The following is a 23,111-nucleotide window of genomic DNA, read 5'->3' as shown; positions in this document are numbered from 1 at the left end:
TATACCAGTTTATCATCAATGTATACCATCCATACGATCCTTGTGTTGTATAGCATGAGCATGACCACAGCATAAGTGCAAAATACGCTGTGATCCCCATCCCATCCTCTTGGCTCTTGCTCTTTCTCTTTCCCCTGCCCTGCCCAACGAATGCTCTGCTCACCCGTCTTGTTCCGTGATTTCCATTCCTGTATTTCCTCTCTCTCTTCTTTCATTCTATTCTATCTCCTGAAGTAAGATCAAGAGCCCCTCCTCTCCCATGTCGCCAAAAACCACACTTCAAGATATCCCACGCGACGACTTCTGCAGGGACTAACAATTTTTTTTTTTTTTGTTCGAATAAGGTAAGTATCTGTGTACTTTTAATTTTATCAGTTTTTATCAGAGAAGGAAGAATGCTGTATGAAAAAAGATATCAATCTAGTCACTCAGTATCCTCTAGTATGGATTTGACCGAGCAGACCTACTTTCTGTCTATCAAGATTATATTTCAAAAAACGCGTCAATAAATAAATATAAAAAAGAGAGAGAGGAAAAAACTTTAAATAACTTTATAAAGCTAGTTATATTTGTACCTTAAGCTGCAATGGTGAGCTTTGTTTGAAGATGCACTGGCAACAAGAGGCGAGGGTGTAGTCGTACTAGCAGTGGATGTCCATAGCCCAAGCTTGGCATCCTCGCCTCCTGAAAACAATATCCCACGTTTGGGGTCCCAGCATGTACTCCTGACAATCTCACTGTGTCCACCCTGCAATACTTGACAGAGTTGTAATGAATCGGCTTTTACATGTAGGATGTTGATTTACCTCTGAGTAGACATGAATTAGCTTTTTTTGTTAGTTGTGATAGAAAATAATGGAATAAAAAAAAAAAGGATGGCTACTTCTCTACTTACTCATTGGATCCAGAGATGAGGTACAAACGTCCCGAGTCTGGTTCATACTGGCAGTCGATCCCATAATCCAATGTTAATCCTAAAGCCGGATTAACTGACCCCTCGAATGTCTCCAAACTGATGAATCATCAGCATCATCACTATTCCACAATGATAGCGTCTCCATGTGACTTAAACAATAGATTATTCTGAATTGGGTCCAAAGTAGCCAACTCTATTAATGCTGGCCCCCGTGTTTGAAACCACTAGCAATCCTTCCTCCTATCCATGCCGTGAGGTCAAACTGACAAATTAATCCATCTACAGTCCTGTCATGACACGTGCAGGGTTCGTAGGATGAAATTTGACATTGGTAATATCATCACTATGGGATTCATCATATTTCTTGAGAATCGTTGAAGTGTTGGATCGAGCATCAAAGAAAAAATACTGGCATCATAATATCTATCAACTCTGATCCTGCGGCCAATATTTGCTCCGATATATTGATTCAAATGAAAGCAATGGAGTATACGATGGGCCTAAGTAGGAAGGAAAAAAAAACACATTGTAAGGTATATGGATATAAGCATAAGTATCATTCATATTTCGCCAAAGTTAGTGGCAAAACGAAAAAAAATATAAATATAAATAAAAAAACACACACATACTGCTAAATAGCTGAACTGGACCTCCGTCTGTACGGAGATCCCAGACGGCAACAGAGCCATCCTTTTGAGGACGACATGAGAATATGCTCATTGTGGGCCTTTATTTGCGTGATGGTATTAGTATGGCCTCTGAGTAAGCTTTTTAATAGCAAGTGTTGTAGGGTTGTATAGCTTGATCTCATGGTTCGAGGCGGAAACGATCAAATTAGAGCTGTTGGCTACAATGTCAAAGACGTAAATGTCGCCATGAGAGAATGCTGATGACTGTTTGAGACCAGTGGCGGCTGAATCAGACGGGGTTCATAAGTAATGGGGATCTGAGGAGGAATACCGTCATTCATGGCGAAATTATATTAAAGGAACAAAGAGACAAAGGGACCATGTTTTGCAAATACACTTGACAGATAATGGTGGCGCGAAAAAAAAAAAAAAAAAAAAAAAAAAAAAAAGTTCGAAACAAACAACATGGTGATCATTCAAGGAAAAATGGCAGTCCCGCACGCCACCAAATAGAGCGTGAATGGACGTCAAGATTCGGATTTGACGTGACGCGACACGTCGTGACCAGTTGTAGCCTTTAACACTCAGGCTAAATAACTCTAGCGACGTAGAAGAAGTAGAGGGCATAAGTCAAAGAGCTACATTTATCCGGTGCTCATATGATCTTGCGTCGTTACTCTACTACCCTTCTTTTGCACTCCGTCATCCGGCTGTGCTTATGGAACGTATGAGCAACATCAGTTAACAAATGTTGAAAACGCACCTGCAATAATTAATGCTTCTCGCTTTATATGATTAGGATGTCAATAAGCCTAACCGAGCAAGTATTTGAAATAGGTGTACCCCATACATGTGTACTAATTAGTTAACTCCAGGGTCGTGCATGATGACCAAAAGTTGCTTTTTAGTTTTAAACCAAGATTCTCAAACTATCCACATCGACGAGGAAAAAAAAAAAAGGCCAACCATGATTATGAAACAATTAGCTCATTATGCAACATCCAATGTGGCATGCATGGTGAAATATGGGAGAAAGATAAATCTTTGTGGCCACTTGGAACGAAGTGATTATTGGTTTCAACATAACTCATCATTCCCATGATATCACTATGACGCACACACGAACACACTCTCTGACGGCCTTCGTTTGCCTTTTCTGCATACCGATGTTTTATTTTTTTGAACATGTCTCCTTTTTTTTTTTACGTCTTCTGTTCTCTCCTTGAAAAATTTAGCCCAAAAAAAAAAAAAAAAAAAAAAGACGGCAGGCATCACAACAATAGAGAAAAAAAAAAATGAGGGATAGACATGCACGCCAAGAAACGGAGAACTACGCGTGGGAGACAAAACAATATAAATAATAATAAAATATGGTGGGATGGACTCTCAATCCATCGGGAGATTACATGCAAGGCGCACTCACGCGTCGATCCACTTCTGTCTCCTGAATTCCAAACCCCGTGGACGCAGATGGGTTGCAATGACACTCTTTTGGCACATTATATATGCATCTCTGCTGATCTGCTCGCCACAGACGAAACAGCCATCTAGCAGATTAATACATAAAGAACGGCAGCTGAAGAAGAGCGAGAGCAAATGAGAGGAGACAGGAAGAGGGGAGAGGAGATTGAAGGAGCTGTGTTACATTTTGAGCCCAGAGGCCAATGACGATAGACACAGACACAATATCCGACCATGTGCCTTTATTAGCTTTTGTAAATGCCTTTTAAAACAAGGAGGCAGCACAGAGGCCAAAGAAGATAGAGAAAGGAAAGATAAAATGCAGGTTTGTTCTTTTCTTTCCTTTAAATTTTTTTTTCTCATTCCACTCATTTGAATGTTTATTTATGGATTTTTCATTAATTCTCTGGACTTGTCACGGGTCGTGCAGATCTTATTGCTCACCCTTTTTAGGCATGAAACTTGAGTGAACTATGAGCACATTTGGATTAATCGTATGAATGATGGGCGTCTAGTAATGACAATGCAATGGTTATGGTTAATGAGTATTTGCTATACAATAGTTTATTTTGTGGTACATTCATCAGTTTTGTAGTACAAAGCAAATGTAATAGTCCTAATCTGTGGTTACATTTGTCGAATCCTTTGTATTCATAAAGTAAAATAATAAAAATAATTCCACATTCCAGTCGATACCGCATACTTCTGTGCAGAAACACAGATGGACAATATAATCCAGCACAGACAATCCACACAAATGAGGAAAGAGTGAAATCCCCTCCTTGTCACTCACTCGCAGCTTAATGTCTTCATCCATATCATCCTCCATGGGTCCATTGATCAATAAAATGATCTTATCTTAGGATCTGAGAGAGAGTAAAGGAAAAAGGAGGGATAAAAAAAATAAAAAATTAAATATAAAGATTGGAATTCCACCATTATGCCGGCACTTTTTGTCCTTCTCGCTCTATTTTCTATCACTCACAACACATTCGTTAGCTCTTTCCGCAGAATTGCACTTGGCTATCGATCCATTCGTTCGTCGATCGCCGATCAACCTTGACTCGCTATACGGGATCCCCATTTCGACCCCTAATATATTATTATATTATCATTATTTTTACATCTCATTCTGATATAAACACAAATATTGACATCCCCTTCACACTTTCTCTTTATCCCTTCCTAACCTTGACTTCCCTCCGTGCTGGCTGAGAGGTCCTTAATAGTTTACCGAATACAACCAACAAACAGCTCGCTTTTTTTTTTTTTTTTTTTTTTTTTCTTGCCAACCATTAGCGCGCTACCTTCCCCATTTTCCACTTTCCATTCTCCACTTTCCATTCTCCACTTTCCATTCTCCACTTTCTACTCGAGTTCTGCTCTCTCTAATCTCAACCCTTCAGTCCCACCTTCCATCCTCCATCCTCCATCCTCCACACTCTACTCCCATCCTCATCTTCTCTCGACGGTACAAACAAATATACTAAAAATAATATATCGATTCCATAACCATGGACCAAATAATAGTAGTGGGCTTTATATGCAACAAACATATTCATTTCTCAGCCCAGAGACTTTTGAGACATTGGTTGAAGGTTATATTAATCAGCTGCATATCCGTAAAAGAAACAAAGCCCTTATTACAGCAACTTGCGAACGACTGTTTGATGGTTCTTACCAACCCTGAGAATACAGCGATCTTCAACCCAAAGTTTAGATGGTGGTGCGCAAGCACTTTGTGTTCACAGTCGTTGGTGATCTCCGGATCTTGCTTGACAAGAAGAATGGCAAGCCAGTGTGTGTGCGCGAGCAATTGTATGATAAAGTGTGCTACTTCCACCATATTATAGGCCACGGTGGACGTGACAAGACATTTGCAGCTGTAAGTGATCGAGGGTGACACAAACCCTAAATTACTCTGTCCCTTCCACTCCCCCTGAATTAGCCCATTCCACAAGACAAGAAATGCATGCACAACAAAATGTTTCTTTTTTCTCCAGATTCCTTACTCCTTTTTCTCCTTGACCACATATTTGTTCATTTCGCCAATACCAACTAACGGCGATTTTTTCTTTCTTTTTCTTGAATTTCTTACTTTTCTTTCATTTCTTTCTTTCCTTACTCCTTCATTCATTTGCTCATTCGTATTTATATCGCCTCCACGTTTTTCTCTCCCCCCTTTGTGAATTATTCTCCTTCTCTACACGATCGACTCCTATAGATTACCAAGTCATACTCAAAAGTCCCTGCTGAGCTCGTCTCGCTCTTCACAAAGAACTGTCAGACGTGCCTTGGTGTGCGCAAGTACAGCAAGAACAAGCGTCCTATCTTGAACGAGAATGAGTACCCTCAGCATAACCTCACTCCCACTCACAGCCATCGCAACAGCAGCAATCATCCCAACCTCATCCACCATCACAACTACAACAGCAAGAACTACAGCAGTCATCTCAACTCGCTTGCGATACCGCCAATTACTCTGGTCCCTCCTCTAGCACATCGCAACTATACTTCAACAACAATACAATAGCATCATTTCCAAATGTGATCAAGGAACCATGACTCCTGTTTCACCCATGATACATTCATCCAGCTCTGGCTTCTTTTGCGACGGCAGCAGTACTATGGATACGAGCTACCTTCAGCATCAGCATCAGCAGATGCAACAAATGCATAACGCTTTGGATATGAACGCTCATCAGATCAGTATGACTTTGGATCTTTCAGAGATGACTCTAGGAAATAGTCATGTTGCCAGCAATTTCAGTGAATTGTCTGGGCTAGGTCAGTTCCAATCAAGTCTATCATCTTCAGCAGTACTTGCTCGACCCCCATCATCATGGCCAAGATGGACCTGCCTGGTTTACATTCCTATGACCCAATAGTAGGCAGGCACATTGCTTCCTCTCAGTCATCTGACCCAGCAGAGCCAACAATACCATAACGCATTGAGTCTTGGATCTCCTACCGACCTTGATTCGCAATATGGTTACCATGACCAGAATGATGCCATGGCGTATCCTTGAGCTCCAATGCCCAGTACTCGCCCCTTTTGGATCAACACTTACCAAACTCAGCAGCAGTATCAGCAGCACCCTTTCCAGAACAATGATTATACCACTACCTCTTATGATCAGCAACAGCAGCTTCAATCGACTTATTCTGCTGCAATGTCGTTGACATCCATGCCATTAATGCAGCAGCAGCAAATGTTTTATGAGCAACAGTTACAACAGCAGCGACAACAACAACAACAACAACAACAACAACAACAACAGCAACAGCAGCAACAACATGAGTATCAGACACAAGGCTCACCTCTTCTTAATCAAACCAGATATTTCAAAAGCAGATAGAGCAAGAACAGCAGCGATTTCATCAACAGCACAGTCAACAGTTGAGTGTGTCTACGTCGTTCCCGACCCTGTCAGGATCTGAATCAACGACTTCGTTATCATCGCCTCCTCCTTCAGCAGTGTCCTCGCTGAATTGTTCCGTTTCAACTCCAACGACGGTGATGTCTCCAGTAGCGTCAGTGCTTGCCTCCACAGGAGGAACTCTTCATTCGACGAGTAGTAACCATAATAGCTTTAATGTTGCTACTGGTCATCTGCACTCTTCACACGCATTATCGAGTCTATTGGACCATGAGCACACAAAAGGGTCATCACCATCATCATAATCACCACCATTTGACTACTGTCACCGATCTGATCTCTGGCTAAAAGAAACAAACAAAAACAAAAAAAAAATATATATACAAAAATTATGCCCAAGAATGCCTTCATTTATTTTATCATAACCTTTTTCATGGTTACCCATTCTCACCATCATGTAAATATTTTTCTTTTCATTTTTTTTCATTTTTTTTTTTTTTTTTTTTTTTTTTACATGTCTGTATTATTTCATGTCATTCACTCTTGCTGTTTTTTCTTTTTCAGATACCCACTTTTCCCAACCCCAATTCTGTCTTTCCTTCTTTTTCTTTTCTTTTCTTTTCTTTTCTTTTCTCTCTCAACTACTACACAGATAGACTTTTTTTCTTTTTTCTTTTCTTTACTTTTAGAGACGATTTTATATTCAATAGTTTTAGTTTTTTCTTTTTTTTTTTCTTTTTCAACAATGATGAATTCTTAGACATTTTGTTTTATTTCTGTAAACAAAGCATTAAAGCGCGTTTTAAAAATTTCTGAAGTCGTATTTGTTTTTGGTGTAAAAAAAAAGTAGAAACGAAAAAAAAAAAAAAAAAAAAAAGCTAGGAGAGTGAGATAAACTATTGTTACATTGTTGATGATAAAGCAGAATGATGAAATAATTTTAAAATTTTTTTTGTTCTAACACACAAATAATCTTCACATCTTTGCTCGTTGAGGCTTTGAAGAATATCCAAAAAAGATGGGTGAAATCCTTGCAGGGTCCATTGTTGTAAAGGAAGGATGGGAAGGTAATGATGATGGAGGGGGTAGCGATGATGTGTGAGGTTGAGGTTGTGGTTGTGGTTGTGATGATGTAAAAGCGCGAGTCATGGTTGTATGGCTCCTCCGTTGCTGGAAAAACAGACCCGAAAAGGCTGGATGCAATAGAGATGGATCTACCATTGTAAGGAAAAAAATAAAAATAAAAAATAATAAAGATTCATTAATAAAGTGTATGCACTAAGAAGCAAATGTTCATATCATAGACAATATCGTTCAACTTTATCCCTATAGCGATTTTAACCATGTAAAAAAGAAAAGAAATATAAGCTTTACCAATATTAGGGCCCTGCTGGATTTTTTGCATTGGATAGTGTTGAGAGATATGAGGAGGAGCTCTTCGTGCGGGACAGTCTAGTGGACAACAGGTAGAGTAGTGTTGATGTGCTCTTTGGTGAGCAGGCGATCCGCTACTGAGATGAGGAAACATTCTCCTTTCTGAGAATGATTTTGAGTCAAATTTATTGTTGCTTGTTGAAGAATGAAGGGAAGAATGAAGAAAGGAACTTACATGTGCTGTTAAAATATCACTTTCCTTTTTCGGGATTAAACCTACTGCACGTCATACACGTAGGAAAAAGAACTAGCAGTCACGCGTCAGGCAGGCGTCAGGGCAAAAAAGACCATCATCTCATTAACAATGTCTTCAGTGAAAGCGTCTCATCCTCCATCCTTATATAGCACCATTTCCGTAACGTGTTTACCCAGGACCCTTGTATCCTAACTACCCAATTAGCAACAACCAACATTAGAAAATCACGATGGTAAACCATAATCCATGATGGACTAGATGGAATACTTGTATCAGGATAAACGAACGACATGTTGGTTATTTGGTTAATAAAAAAAAAAGAAAAAAAAAAGAAAAGAAAGAAGAGCAGGACCAGTTGCTGAAAGAATCACTCATCACCTCAACTGTCAATAGGTTGTTCTCGCAATCTCTGTCTGCACCAAGAGCGGCAAAGGTAAAAAAGAAGATCATGGAGTTTCTACCAACCTGACCTGTACCCTTTGTTTTGCTCACATTACACTCTTTGTTTCCCATCCTTCCTTCGCGCCGTAAACAATGCTTTAGCTCTCATCTCGCGTCAATTCCGTGAGATGACAAGAGCCAGGATTGAGGGCCTGATTGCTTCCTTCCCAAAATTGACTAGCAGTGGACAACAACATACTACCATTGAGACAGAGCATGTGCGATATGTTTACCAGCCATTGGAGGACTTGTTTGTGTCCTCATCACCAATAAGCAATCCAACATTCTTCAAGGTATGATGCGAATGTTCATTGCATTCACGGAGCAAGCAAGCCAACCTCATCCTCAGTTTTTTTTTTTTTTTTTTTTTTGCTCTTTTTTATATATATAATTTTTGTATTCTATGCTCACCTGATAAATAACGGCTGTGTTCCAATTAGATATTGACACGTTGCAATTGGTCTCCCGAGTTGTGTCCTCGATCTGTAGACCTACTGATGCTCGTGAGATTGACAGAAACGCGTTCGAACTGCTCAGCTCGTTTGACGAAATCATTTCGCTAGGAATATAGGGAGAACGTCAATCTGGCACAGGTCGCCAGCATTTCCGAGATGGAAAGTCATGAAGAAAAGATTCAGGAGATGATCGAGAAGGTAAAAGGAAAATTGTGAAAAAAAAAAAACACCCGTAACCATTTAAAACCTTTCTGAGTCGATCAACCATTAGCCTGTCTTTACCATCTTTCCCACCATTCTAATTTGAAATATTTTTGTTTGGGAATTGATGTCATTTGAACCGAGTAGAACAAGGAACGCGAGGCCAAGGAAGAGCTCAAGCGAAGGGCAAAGATCCTGGATCTTGCAGAGGAAGGAGCAGCGAAAGAACATGGGCGGCATGGGCGGCATGGCATGGGAGGCGGTTATGGCCAAGGAATGGGTGGTGGATATGGCCAGAGTCCTATGGGCTTTGGCAGTCAATCCGGTATGGTATGGGTGGCATGGGTGGTATGGGTAGCATGGGAGGTAATCAGGGTTACGAATCTCCTGTTCCTTCGGATGATGGCCTCTCTAGATTCAAGTAAGGGCACTGTGAAACTTTTTTTTAAGCTCATGATGGAGTTGGAAATAGAACTAACAACACTGTTTCATAATCCGAAATAGCAACCCTGCCCCCAAGGCGGCACCAGCAACAAAAGCAAGAGGAATGCAGCTCGGTCGCAAACAAAACAACACAGATTTGTTTGAATCATTGCGTTCAGAAGTGGAATCAGTACCTGTTAGTCAACAACAACAGCCGCAACATGTCCCAGCTCAGTCCAATTATTCTGCACCCACTCAACCTGACTTTCCTATGGAGAGCGTACATGTTCATATCGAAGAGAAGATCACAATGGTTGCTAATAGAGATGGTGGTCTGGAGAACATGGAAGTGAAAGGTGATCTGATGCTCCGTGTCTCAGACCCCTCTTTCACAAAGATCAGTCTCTCTCTCAGTCATTTGGATGATTCGAGCATCCAGTTCAAGGTAAGACTTTTTTTTGTACAGACAGGCAAAACCAAAAATCAAAAAAGAGTTGAATGATTCTATTAACGTAATCTTCCCTTTGTTTTTGTTTTCTACTTTTTACTTTGCTTTGCTTTTATACTATGCCCGTAGACCCACCCCAACGTTAACAAGGTCTTGTTCAATAGCAACAAGGTTATTGCTTTCAGAGATTCTTCAAAAGAGTTCCCACTCAACAACTCCTACAGGAGTATTACGATGGAGATTCCTCAGCAAGGATGAGACTCTATTCCCTTGTCAAGTACGTTTAAATCTTTTTTTTTTTTTTTTTTTTTTTTATCTCTGGCAGGACTTGGAAAACTATGATCGTGCATTTTCTGATCTTTTTTTTTTTTTTTTTTTTTTTTTTTTTAAAAAAAAAACATTAGTTAATTGTTGGCCATCTCCTGCTGGGGATGGCTCATGCGATGTTAATATGAATACCAGTTGGAAAATGAGGCTATGGAATTCAAGAACGTCAACATCATCATTCCTATCCCGTATGTTCTCTCTTTTTTTTTGGATATTGTTTCTTTTTTTTTTTTTTTTATTTTTTTTTATACTAATAGTTAATTTTATGAAACTAATTTTCATTTTACCACTTTAACTATCTTTCATTTTTAGACAAGGAACAAGCCCCACAGTCGGTGAAGCGGATGGTCATACTTGTAGATCGTCAACAAAGCGCGTTGATCTGGCAATTGCCCTCTATCAGCTCTTCGAATCCATCAGGCACATTGGAGTTCAACTGTCAGGGCGAGGACGCAGAAAGCTTCTTCCCAGTTTCTGTTCAATTTGAGAGCAGCGTCTCATTTGTGATGTCGATGTATGTATCATAAGAACCAGCAAAGTCTATATTTATGCAAATATATAATGTCTAATAACTTTTTTTTTTTTTTTTTTTTTTTGAATGATATATAGGTCACTGCTGTCACGCTGGTCGCCGACGGCTCGGAAGTGGTTTTCTCCAAGCAGAGCATTTTGACACCAATTGAGTACAGTGTCGTCTAGATTCTTTAGTTTCCAACTACAACAACAATAACGACAACAAAAAAAAAGGAAAGAAAAGAAAAAAGAGTGGATTAATATATTGAAGACCAATGGGGCTCTTGTGTGCGACATGGCGCATCCATGAAGAAAGTAGTAAATCAGAGCCATTCAGGAAAAAAAACATAAAGCATTAAAATTTTTATAATTATATCGTGAGAGATGGGTATTTACAATTCTTTTGATAAACATTTTGACTCCATTGTCGCATTGATTGTCTGATATAAAATTTTCAATCCTCATTTTACTACATACTAAATCCCGGTCATCACATTATGACAAATTATTCTTTTATTATGACATCTAAAATATTGAAGACTAGGATTCTACAATCACTTTACAACCGCAGTGCCTGGACAGTCCTTCCAAATCCAACAGCAATCCAGTCCGGACAGAGCTTGACCATGCAATCTGATTGACTTCCCCTCCTACATTGGCTGCGCGGAAAGGTTCGTGCAAACACACGGGTTGTGGATGCTGGAGGGACTTTTTGCGTTCGAACTACTGTTACGGCTGAAGTTGCTTTGCCGTGATGATGTTCCAAGTCCTCGCCTTTATCGTTCCTATTTGATTCACTTCCCAGATAAACACCTGATGATCATCGCCTATTTTTTTTTTTTTTTTTTTGAGGAGATATAAAATATTGAGTTATGGCCGCATTTCAATATAGATTAAAGCAAGTCAAGTCGAGTCAAGCAAAGTGCGGAATTGTACGCTTATTCGTACGGCAAACTAAAAATACTTACTTCCGGTGGCGATCTCAGAGCTCCCAATAGGTGACCATGCCATACAATTAACAGCACCTTTATGTCCTCGCAGTTCAGAAATCGGAATACCTGGGACACGGATATCCAGAATTTGTACACTTGAAGAATCCATGTGAAAAGTTGAAAGGTAATTAGGATCCAATTTGGTTAAACGAGAGTCGTAAAATGGTACAGGTGGTTGAGCAGCCATTTGGGGATTGCTGGATTGCATTCCTGGGATAGAAGATGTCGTCTCGTAAATGATCGTTGAGTTTCCAATGCTCTGAGGTCGAACATACGCACGCTTCCATCTGCACCCACACTAGCAAATATATCCGAGTTGTTATTTGCAAATGTAACGTCGTAAAACCTCCTTGTCGTGCGCAATCAGTTGAGTCTTTGCCTGTTGTGTCTCTACATTCCACACAGTGCATGTTGTATCGATAGAACTGGTAACAATGAGCGCCGGATCAAATGTAATTCCATCAAAAGATGTCAGAGTGCACAAAAATTTGCCTTTGTCTAAAAATTTGCAATGACAACGAGAAGAGTAGCCTTATTTGTCAACATATATTTCTCTCCGAGTTCACGCTATTATAAGCTCAACAACAATCACCTGTAGTTACAAGTTAACGGAGGGAGAAAAAAAAAACTAATATGTATGCTTACATTAGCAGTAGTACTGCTCTTTGTGCGAGTTGTTGTCTGATAACTGTGAGGATGTCTTCGTCCTATTGTGTTGCTGCTCTCGTTCTGATCGGGATCATCCTTAAGATCCCATAACCGCAAATAATCGCCTGTTGTTGCCAAAAGATCGTATGGTCTTCGATGTCCACCCTACATTGTTGGATAAGAATTCATTTGGTTCAACAACAGCATTTAATAAGTATCTGTTAGAATTGTTTTATTTTTTTTTTTTCCCAAGTTATCGACATGTCAATGTCCTTCATGTTTTCCTTAATTTACCTTGTATGGTTCCCATTTGATTCTGGTTACAGGGTACTGTTGATAGTTCGTTTCTGCTATTGCAACCCAGTCAGACATAGAGGTAGGATTGTAATCTCTGCCCTCGCTCCCAGCAAATTCTTGTAGTGTAATGACTTGAATCTAATATTCCCATATAAAATAAAGAAGAGGTCTTCCATTCTCATCAACATCTGAGAAACAAGAATGAAATACATGGATATGTTGCTTCTATGGCCTTGTAGTGAGGATCGAAAAAAAATTAAATAAAATAAAATTAACCTTGTTGCTTCCATCCTCAATAAAACTTCCAACAGCTAGCCTAAGAGCTTCTCGTTCTGTAGCTGGTTGGACCAATCGAGACCATAGACTGGCCATGGTGCAGAATAGTTGAGGATTTCTTTGCGTGGATGTCTAAAGGAGGATGACGATGACGATAGTGGACCTGATGCAACAGGTGAAGACGAAAGCCCATAGCCTTGAGCAAAGCTCGTTGGCACTGAAGTGTTTTGAGATGACATGGTTACTATGTTGTCAGCCAGTATCTGGTTATGTGTAGGCTATACGGCTATACACATGAAATGAAATGTTGTTGTCGTTCTTTTTTTTTATTATTTTTTATTTTTTTTCAGCGTAGGCCTTTAGATGCTCTGAAGAATGTTGGGTAAGTATGTAATGCAGGCGTGAAGTGTAATGGACCGTGCAAATGTCGAGCATAGACTCTTTGAAACATTTATCATGTGACTACATCTTCTTAATTGACTATCGGTTGGGCTTTTGGGATTTTGGCGGCCAATAAGAAAAGAGACAGTTGGGTGGTTGTCTCTTTTCTTTCCCGATTACTCATTAAACCATCATCAGTTTTTTCTTACGCCCTAATGCAGTTGCCATTCTTCCTTAAGAAGCCCGCCGTGGCCATCATTGGCGATACGTGTTATACGTCCTTGATTGAAGATTTTAACTACCGCGATGTCCCTTGCATCAAGTATGCCATCTCAAAGGGTCTAGGGTTTGGAATTGTTGCAGGAGGTGCCATCGTCAAGGTGCCACAGATCATCAAGATCATTAGCGCTCGCTCTGCTGTCGGTGTCTCACTCTCTTCCTACATGCTCGAGACCCTTGCCTGTGTGATCTCACTTGCCTACAATATCCGTCAGAACAACCCCCTTTCCACCTATGGCGGACATTCTTCGTCACAATTCAGAACTTGGCTATCTTGGGTCTGATGCTTCATTACTCTGGCAAGAACACCACAGCTTTTGTCGTTCTCTCCTCTTTCCTGTTCTTGGGAAACATTCTTGGTAGGACCACACAGTTTACTCAGGTTGATGGGCTGTCATCACCTCCGCTTGGGTCTCACCAGGTGCATTGGCCTTTTTGCAGGCTGCCACTATCCCCATCAATTTGTTCTCGAAGGTACCTCAGATCATTGAAAACTACAAGAACGGAAGTACAGGACAACTCGCAGCATTCACTGTCTTTAATTACTTTGCAGGATCTCTTGCCAGAGTCTACACTACATTTGACAGAAGTAGATGACATCATCATCCTATCCGGTTTTATGTTGAGCACGCTTTTCAACTGCATCTTGGCCTTGCAGATGGCTTTGTACTGGAACAACAAGGCCCCTGCTGTACCAGTCAAGGGCGAGAAGGGAAGCTCCTTGGCGGGTCCATCCGAGACCAAGAAGCGCGTCAAGAAGCTCGATTGAGATGGGTGGTCCAGTGGTCGTTCAGGAATGGATAGAGCGTGGCAGCGAGGGAGGGTATTGTGGGAATCTGCAACACAGGGTTACGGAAATGCAGGGGAGACAGATTTTTCAGACGAGGAGATGGGGGATGATATGAATGAAAAGGAAAGAAGATCCAGGACGCGATCACGGGCCATCCGAATGACGCGTTGGCAGCGTATGATAGTCTTACAGATAGGAAGGTTACGATTACAGCGGTTGATGGTGGCCGTTGGGGTGGGGTGGCTGGTTTAGTTTACAGTGGTTGATGTACAAGTGGATGACCGAGGTCCAGTTTGAGGGAGCTAGGGATCGGTTCCGATGGCGACAAGGTTTACATGGTGGACCCATTCGTCCAACTGGGACTCTTCCAAGGACTGGAAATATGGATAATAGCAACATAGTTCTCAAAGTTTTGCCATAATGTTATAAAAGGTTATCAGAAAAAAAAGGAAAAAAAAAATCATTAATTAAAAAGCATTGAAGGGCCAGACCTGCGGGATAACAGCACATGTCTATCAAAGCACGTTATTGAGATCAGTATGGGATCCGGCCTGGAAAGTGATTATCAGCCATCTCTTCTTACAATGTGCCCGCAGAAATACTCAACATATAGATACCAACCACCTTTCAGAATCATGGTTCAGGGGATGACAAAAATAAATTTATGCCAAACTGAGTCAACTATGTTTAAAATGTTGGTTGACAAATACATTTTAGATGATATTTCTTTTGTGCCAAGGAAAATGCATGGCCTAGGACTGTCCCACAGTATGGTAGAGAATCGGTGCTTGATTTACGTGTTGTAAAAACTACGGTCAGAGAGAATCTTGCTAAGAGAAATGTGTGCGTATAAATATATTTATGATCTTAGCGCTTTGCTATCCTTTCCAGTGGATGGTCATATCCTTTTGTACGCCGGAGGACCGAGCAAAGAGTCACTCTATTACTGGAGGTATAGATAACATCGCCCCTCTATCTTGTTTATGCCCTAATAACGAAAATAAAGAAGCAAATGTACTGCTTTTATTATGCCTTTTTTTTTTTTTTTTTTTACTATTACTCCAAAACACTGATTGAACGATATTTAATAATGATTCTTTTCCATATAGGTTTGATAGGTATATTGTGGAAGCTTGTGGAGACACAAATACAATGTACGAAGTCTCCATGGTCTAGAAATTGGCAACGAAATTTATAGCAATGAAGTGTTGAAATGTTGATAGTGATTTGAATGAGAGGCAATGAGTAAATAGCATTGAGGGATTGAAGAGCGAGAGACTACTGACGTCTTTAAATGAGAGGTACTTAGGAAAGAAAGGATAGACGAGAGAAGGAAGAAGGAAGAGGCGATCTTTTATTTCCTATTCTGCACCTGTTCATGATGGGAACACCAATAAATTCTACATGTAAACATTGTGGTGGCAAGTGGAGCAGGAGCGAGGATAGGAAGCCAAGAATAGTTTTATTCAGAGTGAGCTTTTCTATACTTCTTCGGCTTGGAGAGTAGTAATCTTCATATCAACGTTGCTAGGCAGATAGAACGATGGGTTCAATATCTTAGACGTTTTAACATCGCGGCACGTGCGCCAAAAATTGAATAATTGACCATGTTTGTCTCAGATGCATCGCCATCATCAGCACAAGCATCCTTCTTCCCATGAACAATAAAGTGAATCTCTTGGATCTCCCAGAAATCATCTCGCATGTTGGTCGCTTTCTCGATCAGAATGACCACCTGATCTGCATTCGCGTCTCCAAGATATTTTACTCTACTCTTATCAGGTCCATATGGAGGACAATCTTGGTTTCATCTGTACAAGGATATCCATCTGGCGAAGCACTGCAGAACAACAAGAAATACATAGAAGGGATTAGACTATATGGCGACATTCCAAAGGAGTATTGGTCTTGCAGGGATGTCATCGCCTCGAGTTCATCGCTACGAAGCAGTGTCAACACGGTACATGCCCGACCCAACCCAACTCTCAAACCTCATCAACTTCATAATTCCACCATCACCAGAATTCACTTAACCAGGTATTCGGTTTCGGATGAGCTCTGGCAGACACTTCTGGGATGCACCAATCTCGAGCGCCTAGAAATAGCTTACACGCGTACAAATGCCAACATCGATCTATTTTTTCAAGTCTGCAAGAGACTTCGACACTTGGATTGGATCATGTATTCTTACACCAGCTACCTTTCAACTTCCAAAATAGTGAGGCCAGCGAGCATATCTTCCCAAATATGCACACACTAAGTATTAGAAGCGTCAAAATAATCAATCCCCCATATCCGTACACATCATCTTATTGTCTCGGCATGTTGGTCAGGGAATGTCCAGGGTTGTGTGCACTGACATTTGACGATGGCACAGAGTCCTACAAAATTGAGCAACCAAAACACAATGATTTCCGCAGGGCAGCATTCCTTCAGCATCCCTGGGCACTAACAAACTTATCAGAGTTATGTATGCCTTCTATGATCATAAAAGACGAGGAGCTTGCAGCGCTTCTCAGACAGATGACTGAATTAAGAAAGCTACAAGTCCCATCTTGTGAACTCGGCCAACTCTCTCTGCAAGAGTTGCTAACTGAAAAACAAGGAATTCTGAGTAATGGTCATACGATGCGGAAGACAAGGCATCGGAGGCTCTGCGAGACTGTTGAAGTATTGACATTCAATGTACAAAGCGCAGATGGCATTGTTCAAGCCATTTTATCAAATTGCCCGCGCTTGAAGCGGATGAGAGGATCTAAAGTAACGGTGACAGAGATTGTCAATGGTTCAAGATGGGTGAGCACTAACCTGACTGATCTGAATATCTACCTTGAGGCAGACGTTGATCAAGAGACAGCAGAAGGCATGGCGAAGTCGCGTATTGCGTCCAAACAACTCGGAAAGTTGACTCGACTACGTTATCTTGATCTAACACGACAGAGTCCGAGAATAAGGGGGAAAAACGGACAACTGGATATAAAACTAAGAGCAGGTCTCGATGAGTTAGTCAACCTGAAGAACCTGACTTGGCTATGGTTTAGATATGATGGAAGTCAACGATTAGACTTTGAGGATGCAACATGGATTGTGAATAATTGGCCAAACATCGAGTTCTTGTCTCACTTTCTGATAGACGACGACCTCTCTGTATCCACTTCCGTGGATTCTTTATTCGGTTCACGCAATATTATACGTAGTTAGACTAAAGAAAGAACCACATTATCACTTCATGGTCTGCTATGAATAAAACTCTTTGGACATTCACTTGCCCAAAGTGTGTCTACTTTGCTGATGACAATGCTTCGATCGTGACAATAAAAATTTGGAAAAGTCTAAGAATTGATGGTTATTATCTCCGATGATTCAGGGGTGTTGAAGTTATAAAGGCCTCTGGGTCAGTGTTCTATATCTAATCTGTCGTCTCTTTGCAGGCTGAAGGCATTTTTTTTTTTTTTTTTTTTTTTTTTTTTCAGTGGAGTTTAAGTAACGTTGACTACAGGGGACAGAATGGCGATGCTTCATAAATTCAGCCCTTTTTTATTTTTATTTTTTATTTTATTTTATTTTTTTTAGAAAGGCACAACAAGAGATGATAAATATGCTGCCATTTAGAGAATGGGCATGGCTCACCGGCCTTATCCCCTTTATTTATTCTCTCTCTTCTCTCCTAAGGAAGAGTAGGGCATACTGCCGTGGGAACTATACTGCGCCAGACTATATCCAAACTGCTTTCTTTTTTTCAGCTTTATTTTTTGGTGACCCTGAACAGTGATATCATCGCCGGGTAGATATATACAGGTAATAATGCGTACTTTGAATGTATGCTTTGTATTGTAATTCTACAAAGAATATAAACAATAATAATATAAGCTGCCTGAACGTTCATGGGAACGCTAGCTGTATATAACTATTACTATAGCACTCGTTTGACGAGCAGTAGAAAGCTCTAAATGCCAGCGTATTTATCATCTCTTGCCGTGCCTTTCTAAGAAAATAAAAATAAAAAGAGCTGAATTTATACTATTAGTCATGAAGCACCCCCATTCTGTTCCCTGTAGCCAACGTTACTCATACTCCACTGAAAAAAAGAATGCCTTCAGCCTGCAAAGAGGCGACAGAGCAGATACAGGTCACCGGCCCAGAGGCCTTTATAACTTCAACACCTCTGAATCATTGAGTGTTTGTAGGAATGAATAGCACGCAGTGCATATCTAGCAGATTCAAGTAACCGTCATAATCGCATTGTCGCATTAAAGCGTGCTAGGATGCAGATTTTAAACTAGCTGCTGAATGCGAATTGTTAGTTGATAAGGGTGAATTGTGTCGGGATGGGCCGAGCCCTGCCGCATGCATAGGTCAACAAAGATGAATATGGGGTTTTCTCGCCGTAGCTGGGTTGCATAGTCTCACTAGACGCGTTCATAATCATCTGCGCTACCCTATTATTCCTTTTATCCCATTCATCGCTTTTTTTTTTAGATACTAATTTATAACAGTAGATCAAAGAGCAGCTAACTCTATTGGAATCCTTCTTTCTTCGTCATTTCTATTAATCAGGCTCTCTTTTCCCGTCAATGTTTTGGATTTTATGTGCTATGTAAATGTGAACGCACTGTAACATGGTAAGCGCCTGTAACAACACACGTCCACCAAAGTGGCAGTCCGAAATCATTGACTAAGGGACAGCTCATAGACTCTACTTAAGGAATTAACCAGAGCTATGCAGTTGTATGAGCGCAGCTAAAGCTAAATACATAGGCCTTAAGGCATGCTATGCTACTGAAAACAAAAAAAAAAAATTGCACTTTTGCACGACGTTTTCCTCTAAAGAAATAAACCAATGCTTGATGAGTAGAGGTGCTTTTAAAAACTTATGGTCAGCAACCTTTATCTTTGACACCTTTGTAGATTAGGTTGAAGGTCCTTTTCTCCTTTCAGTAGAGTATGAGCTATATTGATTATGGAGCTCGTTCGACAAATCAAATGTGCAGCCTAAACTAACGATTATAATCAAAACCCACTAAGGTATTCATGTGCTTGATTGGGTTGCTCCTTAAGGCCGTGAATGAGTCAATGTAGGTATTAGCCAGCTATATATTACTGAGCAGCTTGCTACCAATAGCTGACACAGTTTAGTCCATTGGCTTTGCTATTGATTGTCGCTACTAATCTTCTATTCCTATTTGAGGACATTTGCATTCACAATAATCACAGATCTATCACATTTTCAGACAAAAGACAAAGATCATTATATCTGATCTTGTCTTTTAATATTTATTGTTAATTGTTTTCTCTGCTGTGGTTTCCAAGCTGCATCTTGGCCCAAGAGTGGCAATGCCCTTGGTACGTGTGCATGGCTGGATATTTCCTAGTAGGCTTGGATTCTTTTGATGATGCTTTTTAGCATATCCTTTGATGGTGCCTTGGCTAACTGGCCTTGGTAACCTTGGTTGACTGGGCCTAATGACCTAGCTTTGGGTTGGCTGCCCTTGGTTAGCTGCTTTTGATTGTCTGGGCTCTTTCAGGTTACCCTTGATGGATTTTGGCTTTGGTAGTCTTTGATTTCCTTGATTGCGGCAAATTGTGTTTGATTAATTGCGGCTGCCTTCGATTGCTTTGACTAAGGTTTTCTGTCTTTGATTTTGTTGAGGCAATCTCTGGCTAGTATGGCTGAGGCAACCTTCTACCGGCTTTGGGCCTTGGCTGGCTTTCAATGAGGTTTCTTTTGGTTGAGTGGAGTGAGCTTGTTGGCTTTTTTTTTTCTTTTTTTCTTTTTTTTTTTTTTGCGCTGACGTGGCTGCTATCTGCTGCTTGCTTTCTGGCTTCTGGCTTCTGCTTTTGTTTTGGTTTCTGGTTTTTGACTTTTGGTTCCTGGCTTCTGGCTTTTGGTTCCTGGCTTCTGGCTTCTGGCTCCTGGCTTCTGGCTTTTGGCTCCTGGCTTCTGGCTTCTGCTTTTTGGTTTCTGGTTTTTGGTTTTTGACTTTTGGTTCCTGGCTTCTGGCTCCTGACTTCTGGCTTTGACTTCTGACTTCTGACTTCTGGCTTCTGACTTTCTGGCTTCTGACTTCTGTGCTTTCTGGCTTCTGCTTTGCAGGAGGTTTTTTTTTGTTTTTTTTTTTTTGGTTTTTTTTTTGGTTTTTTTTTTTTTTTTTTTTTTTTTTTTTTAAGTATTTTTTGGAGTTTTTTGGGGTTATTATATTGGCCTTGGCTGTGAACTGTTGGCTGTTGGCTGTTGGCTTGTTAGCTCTGAGTCTATCTCCTCAGACGCCCTACCTCGGTCTGATGCTCTTTCCCAGGCCTTCTGCTTTCCTCCATGGATCGTAGGCCTCGCTCCTCCAAGCAAAAGTCCCATTGCAGTGGTCTATCGAACAACTAATCAATGGAGCCTCACTTTGACCAGAGCACCTTTGGTTCAGACGGCAGGAAACAGGGATCACACAACATGACGCCTCTACGCCATGCACCCACTACGACCAGGCGTCCCTGGCGCAGCATCGCTAATTGGATAGCCTAAGGATGATAAGTCAGTAACAATGAACTATTCACAAAGCCCTATAGAGCACCGAGTTGCCAAAGATTCCACCTAACCAGAGAGAACGAAAGCAAAGGTAAAACAGAATTAATATGCTCTTTGTGTCTTTCTTTTCACCTACCTTAGATGTTACCAGGCCTCGGTAACACCTGTTCCTGCTCCTGATCCTGATCCTGCTGGAGGGGGAATCTCCTTGACGGCCGAAGCTCGAGCTCTACAGGACCCAGTGAATAATTCATTGGTACTGACTTACCATTCTCAGGCTACCGCAACTGTGTGTCATCCTGTCCCTACGCGAAATCCCCAGAGGCACTCGGATCAAGTGAGGCCCAGAGACTAGAAGTTCTCTAGCGCCACCACAATGGTCCTTCCTCAAGGAGTCGTGAGGGTCCGACGGAGTGGAACCCCCCATCAGAGCAGATGAGGAGTTCGGAGGAGGCGGCAGAGAGGCCGGCGGAGGGGCCCCGGGCTCCGATGGTAGGACGGAGTGGAGCCCTTATCGAATCGGATAGGCCTCTACGGAAAGAGCCGAAGAAATAAAGAAAAGAAAAAAAAAAAAAAAAAGCGTGGTTAGAATACTATAAAGAATAGCATAAACAGCAAACACCAAAAAAAAAGAAAAAAAAGTGCAATATGTTTACTCAATAAGAGAGAGTACTTACAGATCCGCTTAGGGCCCCATTTCGATAAGCACTGCATGAGCTTATTGCAGTCTTTGGGATGGTCGCCGCTGAGCATCCATCGGTAGTGTTTCTTGTGATGACTAGAAGGACAAAGGCAAAAAAATAGGAGTAAGTTAATGGACCTGCTGGACTCATTTAGCAATAGCTAAACAGTGGGTGACGGTAGGCAAGACAAAACGAAGCCATACATATGCTAGATACTTACTTGATGACGGCTCTATAGTGGATTGTATTTCACGGCTGGAATAGAGCATTTTTTATGGTCTCTGTGTGGCCTTTATAAGGCATGTGAAGGGAGGTGGAGAGGATGTGGGTGAAGAGAGGAGAAAAGAAAAGAAAAGCTGAGGGGAGACGAAGGGTATTTATGAAAATTGTTTTTCTTTTTGTGTCGTCGATATGACGTTTTACAGCAACGCAAAGGAAATTGGTATCCCACTGCCAAAGGTATTAAATAATAATACTAATAGCCATCATATGTCAGCAATAAAGAAAGCCATTGTGAAGTATAATAGTAAGCGAATGAGTGAGTAAAAAATAAATATTTGAAATGTAAAGAGATAACGCGTTCAGAGGGCAATGCCACAAAATTATTATTTTCCGCCATGACGCCTTCGGTCAGATGTTCGCATGAAAACTCTGTTTTCTGGTTGGTCAAAACATTTACACGGCAGATAAGAGAAGCAGACATTGTCCATCTTCGGTAAAATTAACCTTTTTTATCTCCAAATGCTGTATGAATGAGTATGGAAAGAACCATTGAGTCAAATATAATGAATAATACAAAATAATGCATTATATAGACATATACTTTCTTGCTGTCGACGGCGAGGGCTCTTTGGCGGATTGTGCTTTGGAGAAAAGGAGAAAGGATGAATGCTGAGTGGTTTTTGTAATCGCTCAGGGAAAATAGTAAGTGAAACCAATTTGTGATCTCAAAGTATTGACTGAATAGCAATACAAATACGACATTTTGCTTTTATGCAAGAAAAAAAAGAAAAGAAAACGGCATAGCGGGAATTGAAATCAATAATCTGTGCACCTGTGATATCATTCGTCAATTTTCATATGCTTACAAGGTGGAGAAAGAGAACAACATTCCATCCTCAAAGATATGCAGGGTCATACATACAACAATCTGCCTGCCCACAACAAGAGCACGAGCCACATTGCCCTCTTTGTATGGTGTACAACAAAGAAAGAAAGAAAAAACAGTGAGCAATGTGCTGTAGCTGGAGTAAAAGGACGAGACCCAAAGTACAAGCATATTAAAACTCGCATACTCTGTTTCTCACTCGCATAATCAGCTACTATTCACTATTCTTTATTACACATTTTGCATTGTATTGTATGGAAATAAAAATAAAAATAAGAAATAAAATAAAATTAAAATAAAAGTAAAAGTAAAATTA

General features: G+C 40.7%; 8 protein-coding genes across 8 annotated transcripts; 5 read left to right on the top strand and 3 right to left on the bottom strand.

Annotated features, from left to right (window-relative positions):
* Positions 1 to 355: 355 nt before the first annotated feature.
* On the bottom strand, positions 356 to 1,949 carry BCR41DRAFT_356698 (hypothetical protein). The gene is made up of 6 exons (XM_022024691.1): positions 1,546 to 1,949; positions 1,348 to 1,416; positions 896 to 989; positions 807 to 808; positions 576 to 780; positions 356 to 466 (listed from the first exon to the last, which is right to left on the bottom strand). The coding sequence occupies exons 1-6, from the start codon at positions 1,634 to 1,636 to the stop codon at positions 439 to 441; spliced, it is 489 nt and encodes a 162-aa protein (XP_021879744.1). The 5' UTR covers positions 1,637 to 1,949; the 3' UTR covers positions 356 to 438.
* Positions 1,950 to 4,792: 2,843 nt separating this feature from the next.
* On the top strand, positions 4,793 to 5,302 carry BCR41DRAFT_291580 (hypothetical protein; the record flags this gene model as incomplete). The annotated part of the gene is made up of 2 exons (XM_022020356.1): positions 4,793 to 4,891; positions 5,231 to 5,302. Coding segments are annotated over 2 exons (171 nt in total), but the record flags the coding sequence as incomplete, so codon positions are not given.
* A 265-nt stretch (positions 5,303 to 5,567) lies between these two features.
* On the top strand, positions 5,568 to 6,691 carry BCR41DRAFT_397800 (hypothetical protein; the record flags this gene model as incomplete). Its single annotated transcript, XM_022028907.1, has 3 exons — positions 5,568 to 5,893; positions 6,050 to 6,307; positions 6,400 to 6,691. 3 exons carry the CDS (start codon positions 5,568 to 5,570, stop codon positions 6,689 to 6,691), a joined length of 876 nt encoding a protein of 291 aa, XP_021879742.1.
* A 670-nt stretch (positions 6,692 to 7,361) lies between these two features.
* Positions 7,362 to 7,914, bottom strand: BCR41DRAFT_397799 (hypothetical protein; the record flags this gene model as incomplete). Its single annotated transcript, XM_022028906.1, has 2 exons — positions 7,362 to 7,600; positions 7,761 to 7,914. 2 exons carry the CDS (start codon positions 7,912 to 7,914, stop codon positions 7,362 to 7,364), a joined length of 393 nt encoding a protein of 130 aa, XP_021879741.1.
* Positions 7,915 to 8,131: 217 nt separating this feature from the next.
* BCR41DRAFT_356696 (hypothetical protein) lies at positions 8,132 to 11,178 on the top strand. The gene is made up of 13 exons (XM_022024690.1): positions 8,132 to 8,248; positions 8,410 to 8,449; positions 8,560 to 8,711; positions 8,732 to 8,750; positions 8,898 to 8,997; positions 9,029 to 9,110; positions 9,261 to 9,438; positions 9,480 to 9,534; positions 9,618 to 9,981; positions 10,447 to 10,499; positions 10,624 to 10,646; positions 10,672 to 10,805; positions 10,921 to 11,178. Exons 1-13 carry the CDS (start codon positions 8,246 to 8,248, stop codon positions 11,008 to 11,010), a joined length of 1,293 nt encoding a protein of 430 aa, XP_021879740.1. The 5' UTR covers positions 8,132 to 8,245; the 3' UTR covers positions 11,011 to 11,178.
* Positions 11,179 to 11,335: 157 nt separating this feature from the next.
* BCR41DRAFT_356695 (WD40-repeat-containing domain protein) lies at positions 11,336 to 13,421 on the bottom strand. Its single transcript, XM_022024689.1, has 7 exons — positions 13,110 to 13,421; positions 12,759 to 12,864; positions 12,506 to 12,629; positions 12,163 to 12,314; positions 11,793 to 12,114; positions 11,623 to 11,651; positions 11,336 to 11,593 (listed from the first exon to the last, which is right to left on the bottom strand). The coding sequence occupies exons 1-7, from the start codon at positions 13,274 to 13,276 to the stop codon at positions 11,384 to 11,386; spliced, it is 1,110 nt and encodes a 369-aa protein (XP_021879739.1). The 5' UTR covers positions 13,277 to 13,421; the 3' UTR covers positions 11,336 to 11,383.
* Positions 13,422 to 13,633: 212 nt separating this feature from the next.
* On the top strand, positions 13,634 to 14,294 carry BCR41DRAFT_378198 (hypothetical protein; the record flags this gene model as incomplete). Its single annotated transcript, XM_022027144.1, has 3 exons — positions 13,634 to 13,975; positions 14,002 to 14,056; positions 14,119 to 14,294. The coding sequence occupies 3 exons, from the start codon at positions 13,634 to 13,636 to the stop codon at positions 14,292 to 14,294; spliced, it is 573 nt and encodes a 190-aa protein (XP_021879738.1).
* A 1,838-nt stretch (positions 14,295 to 16,132) lies between these two features.
* Positions 16,133 to 17,774, top strand: BCR41DRAFT_356692 (hypothetical protein). The gene is made up of 3 exons (XM_022024688.1): positions 16,133 to 16,386; positions 16,510 to 16,633; positions 16,684 to 17,774. Exons 1-3 carry the CDS (start codon positions 16,145 to 16,147, stop codon positions 17,686 to 17,688), a joined length of 1,371 nt encoding a protein of 456 aa, XP_021879737.1. The 5' UTR covers positions 16,133 to 16,144; the 3' UTR covers positions 17,689 to 17,774.
* Positions 17,775 to 23,111: the final 5,337 nt, after the last annotated feature.

The sequence above is a fragment of the Lobosporangium transversale genome (genome assembly GCF_002105155.1).
Source record: "Lobosporangium transversale strain NRRL 3116 chromosome Unknown BCR41scaffold_27, whole genome shotgun sequence".
NCBI lineage: Eukaryota > Fungi > Mortierellomycota > Mortierellomycetes > Mortierellales > Mortierellaceae > Lobosporangium > Lobosporangium transversale.
This window is presented reverse-complemented; position numbering and strand designations above follow the sequence as displayed.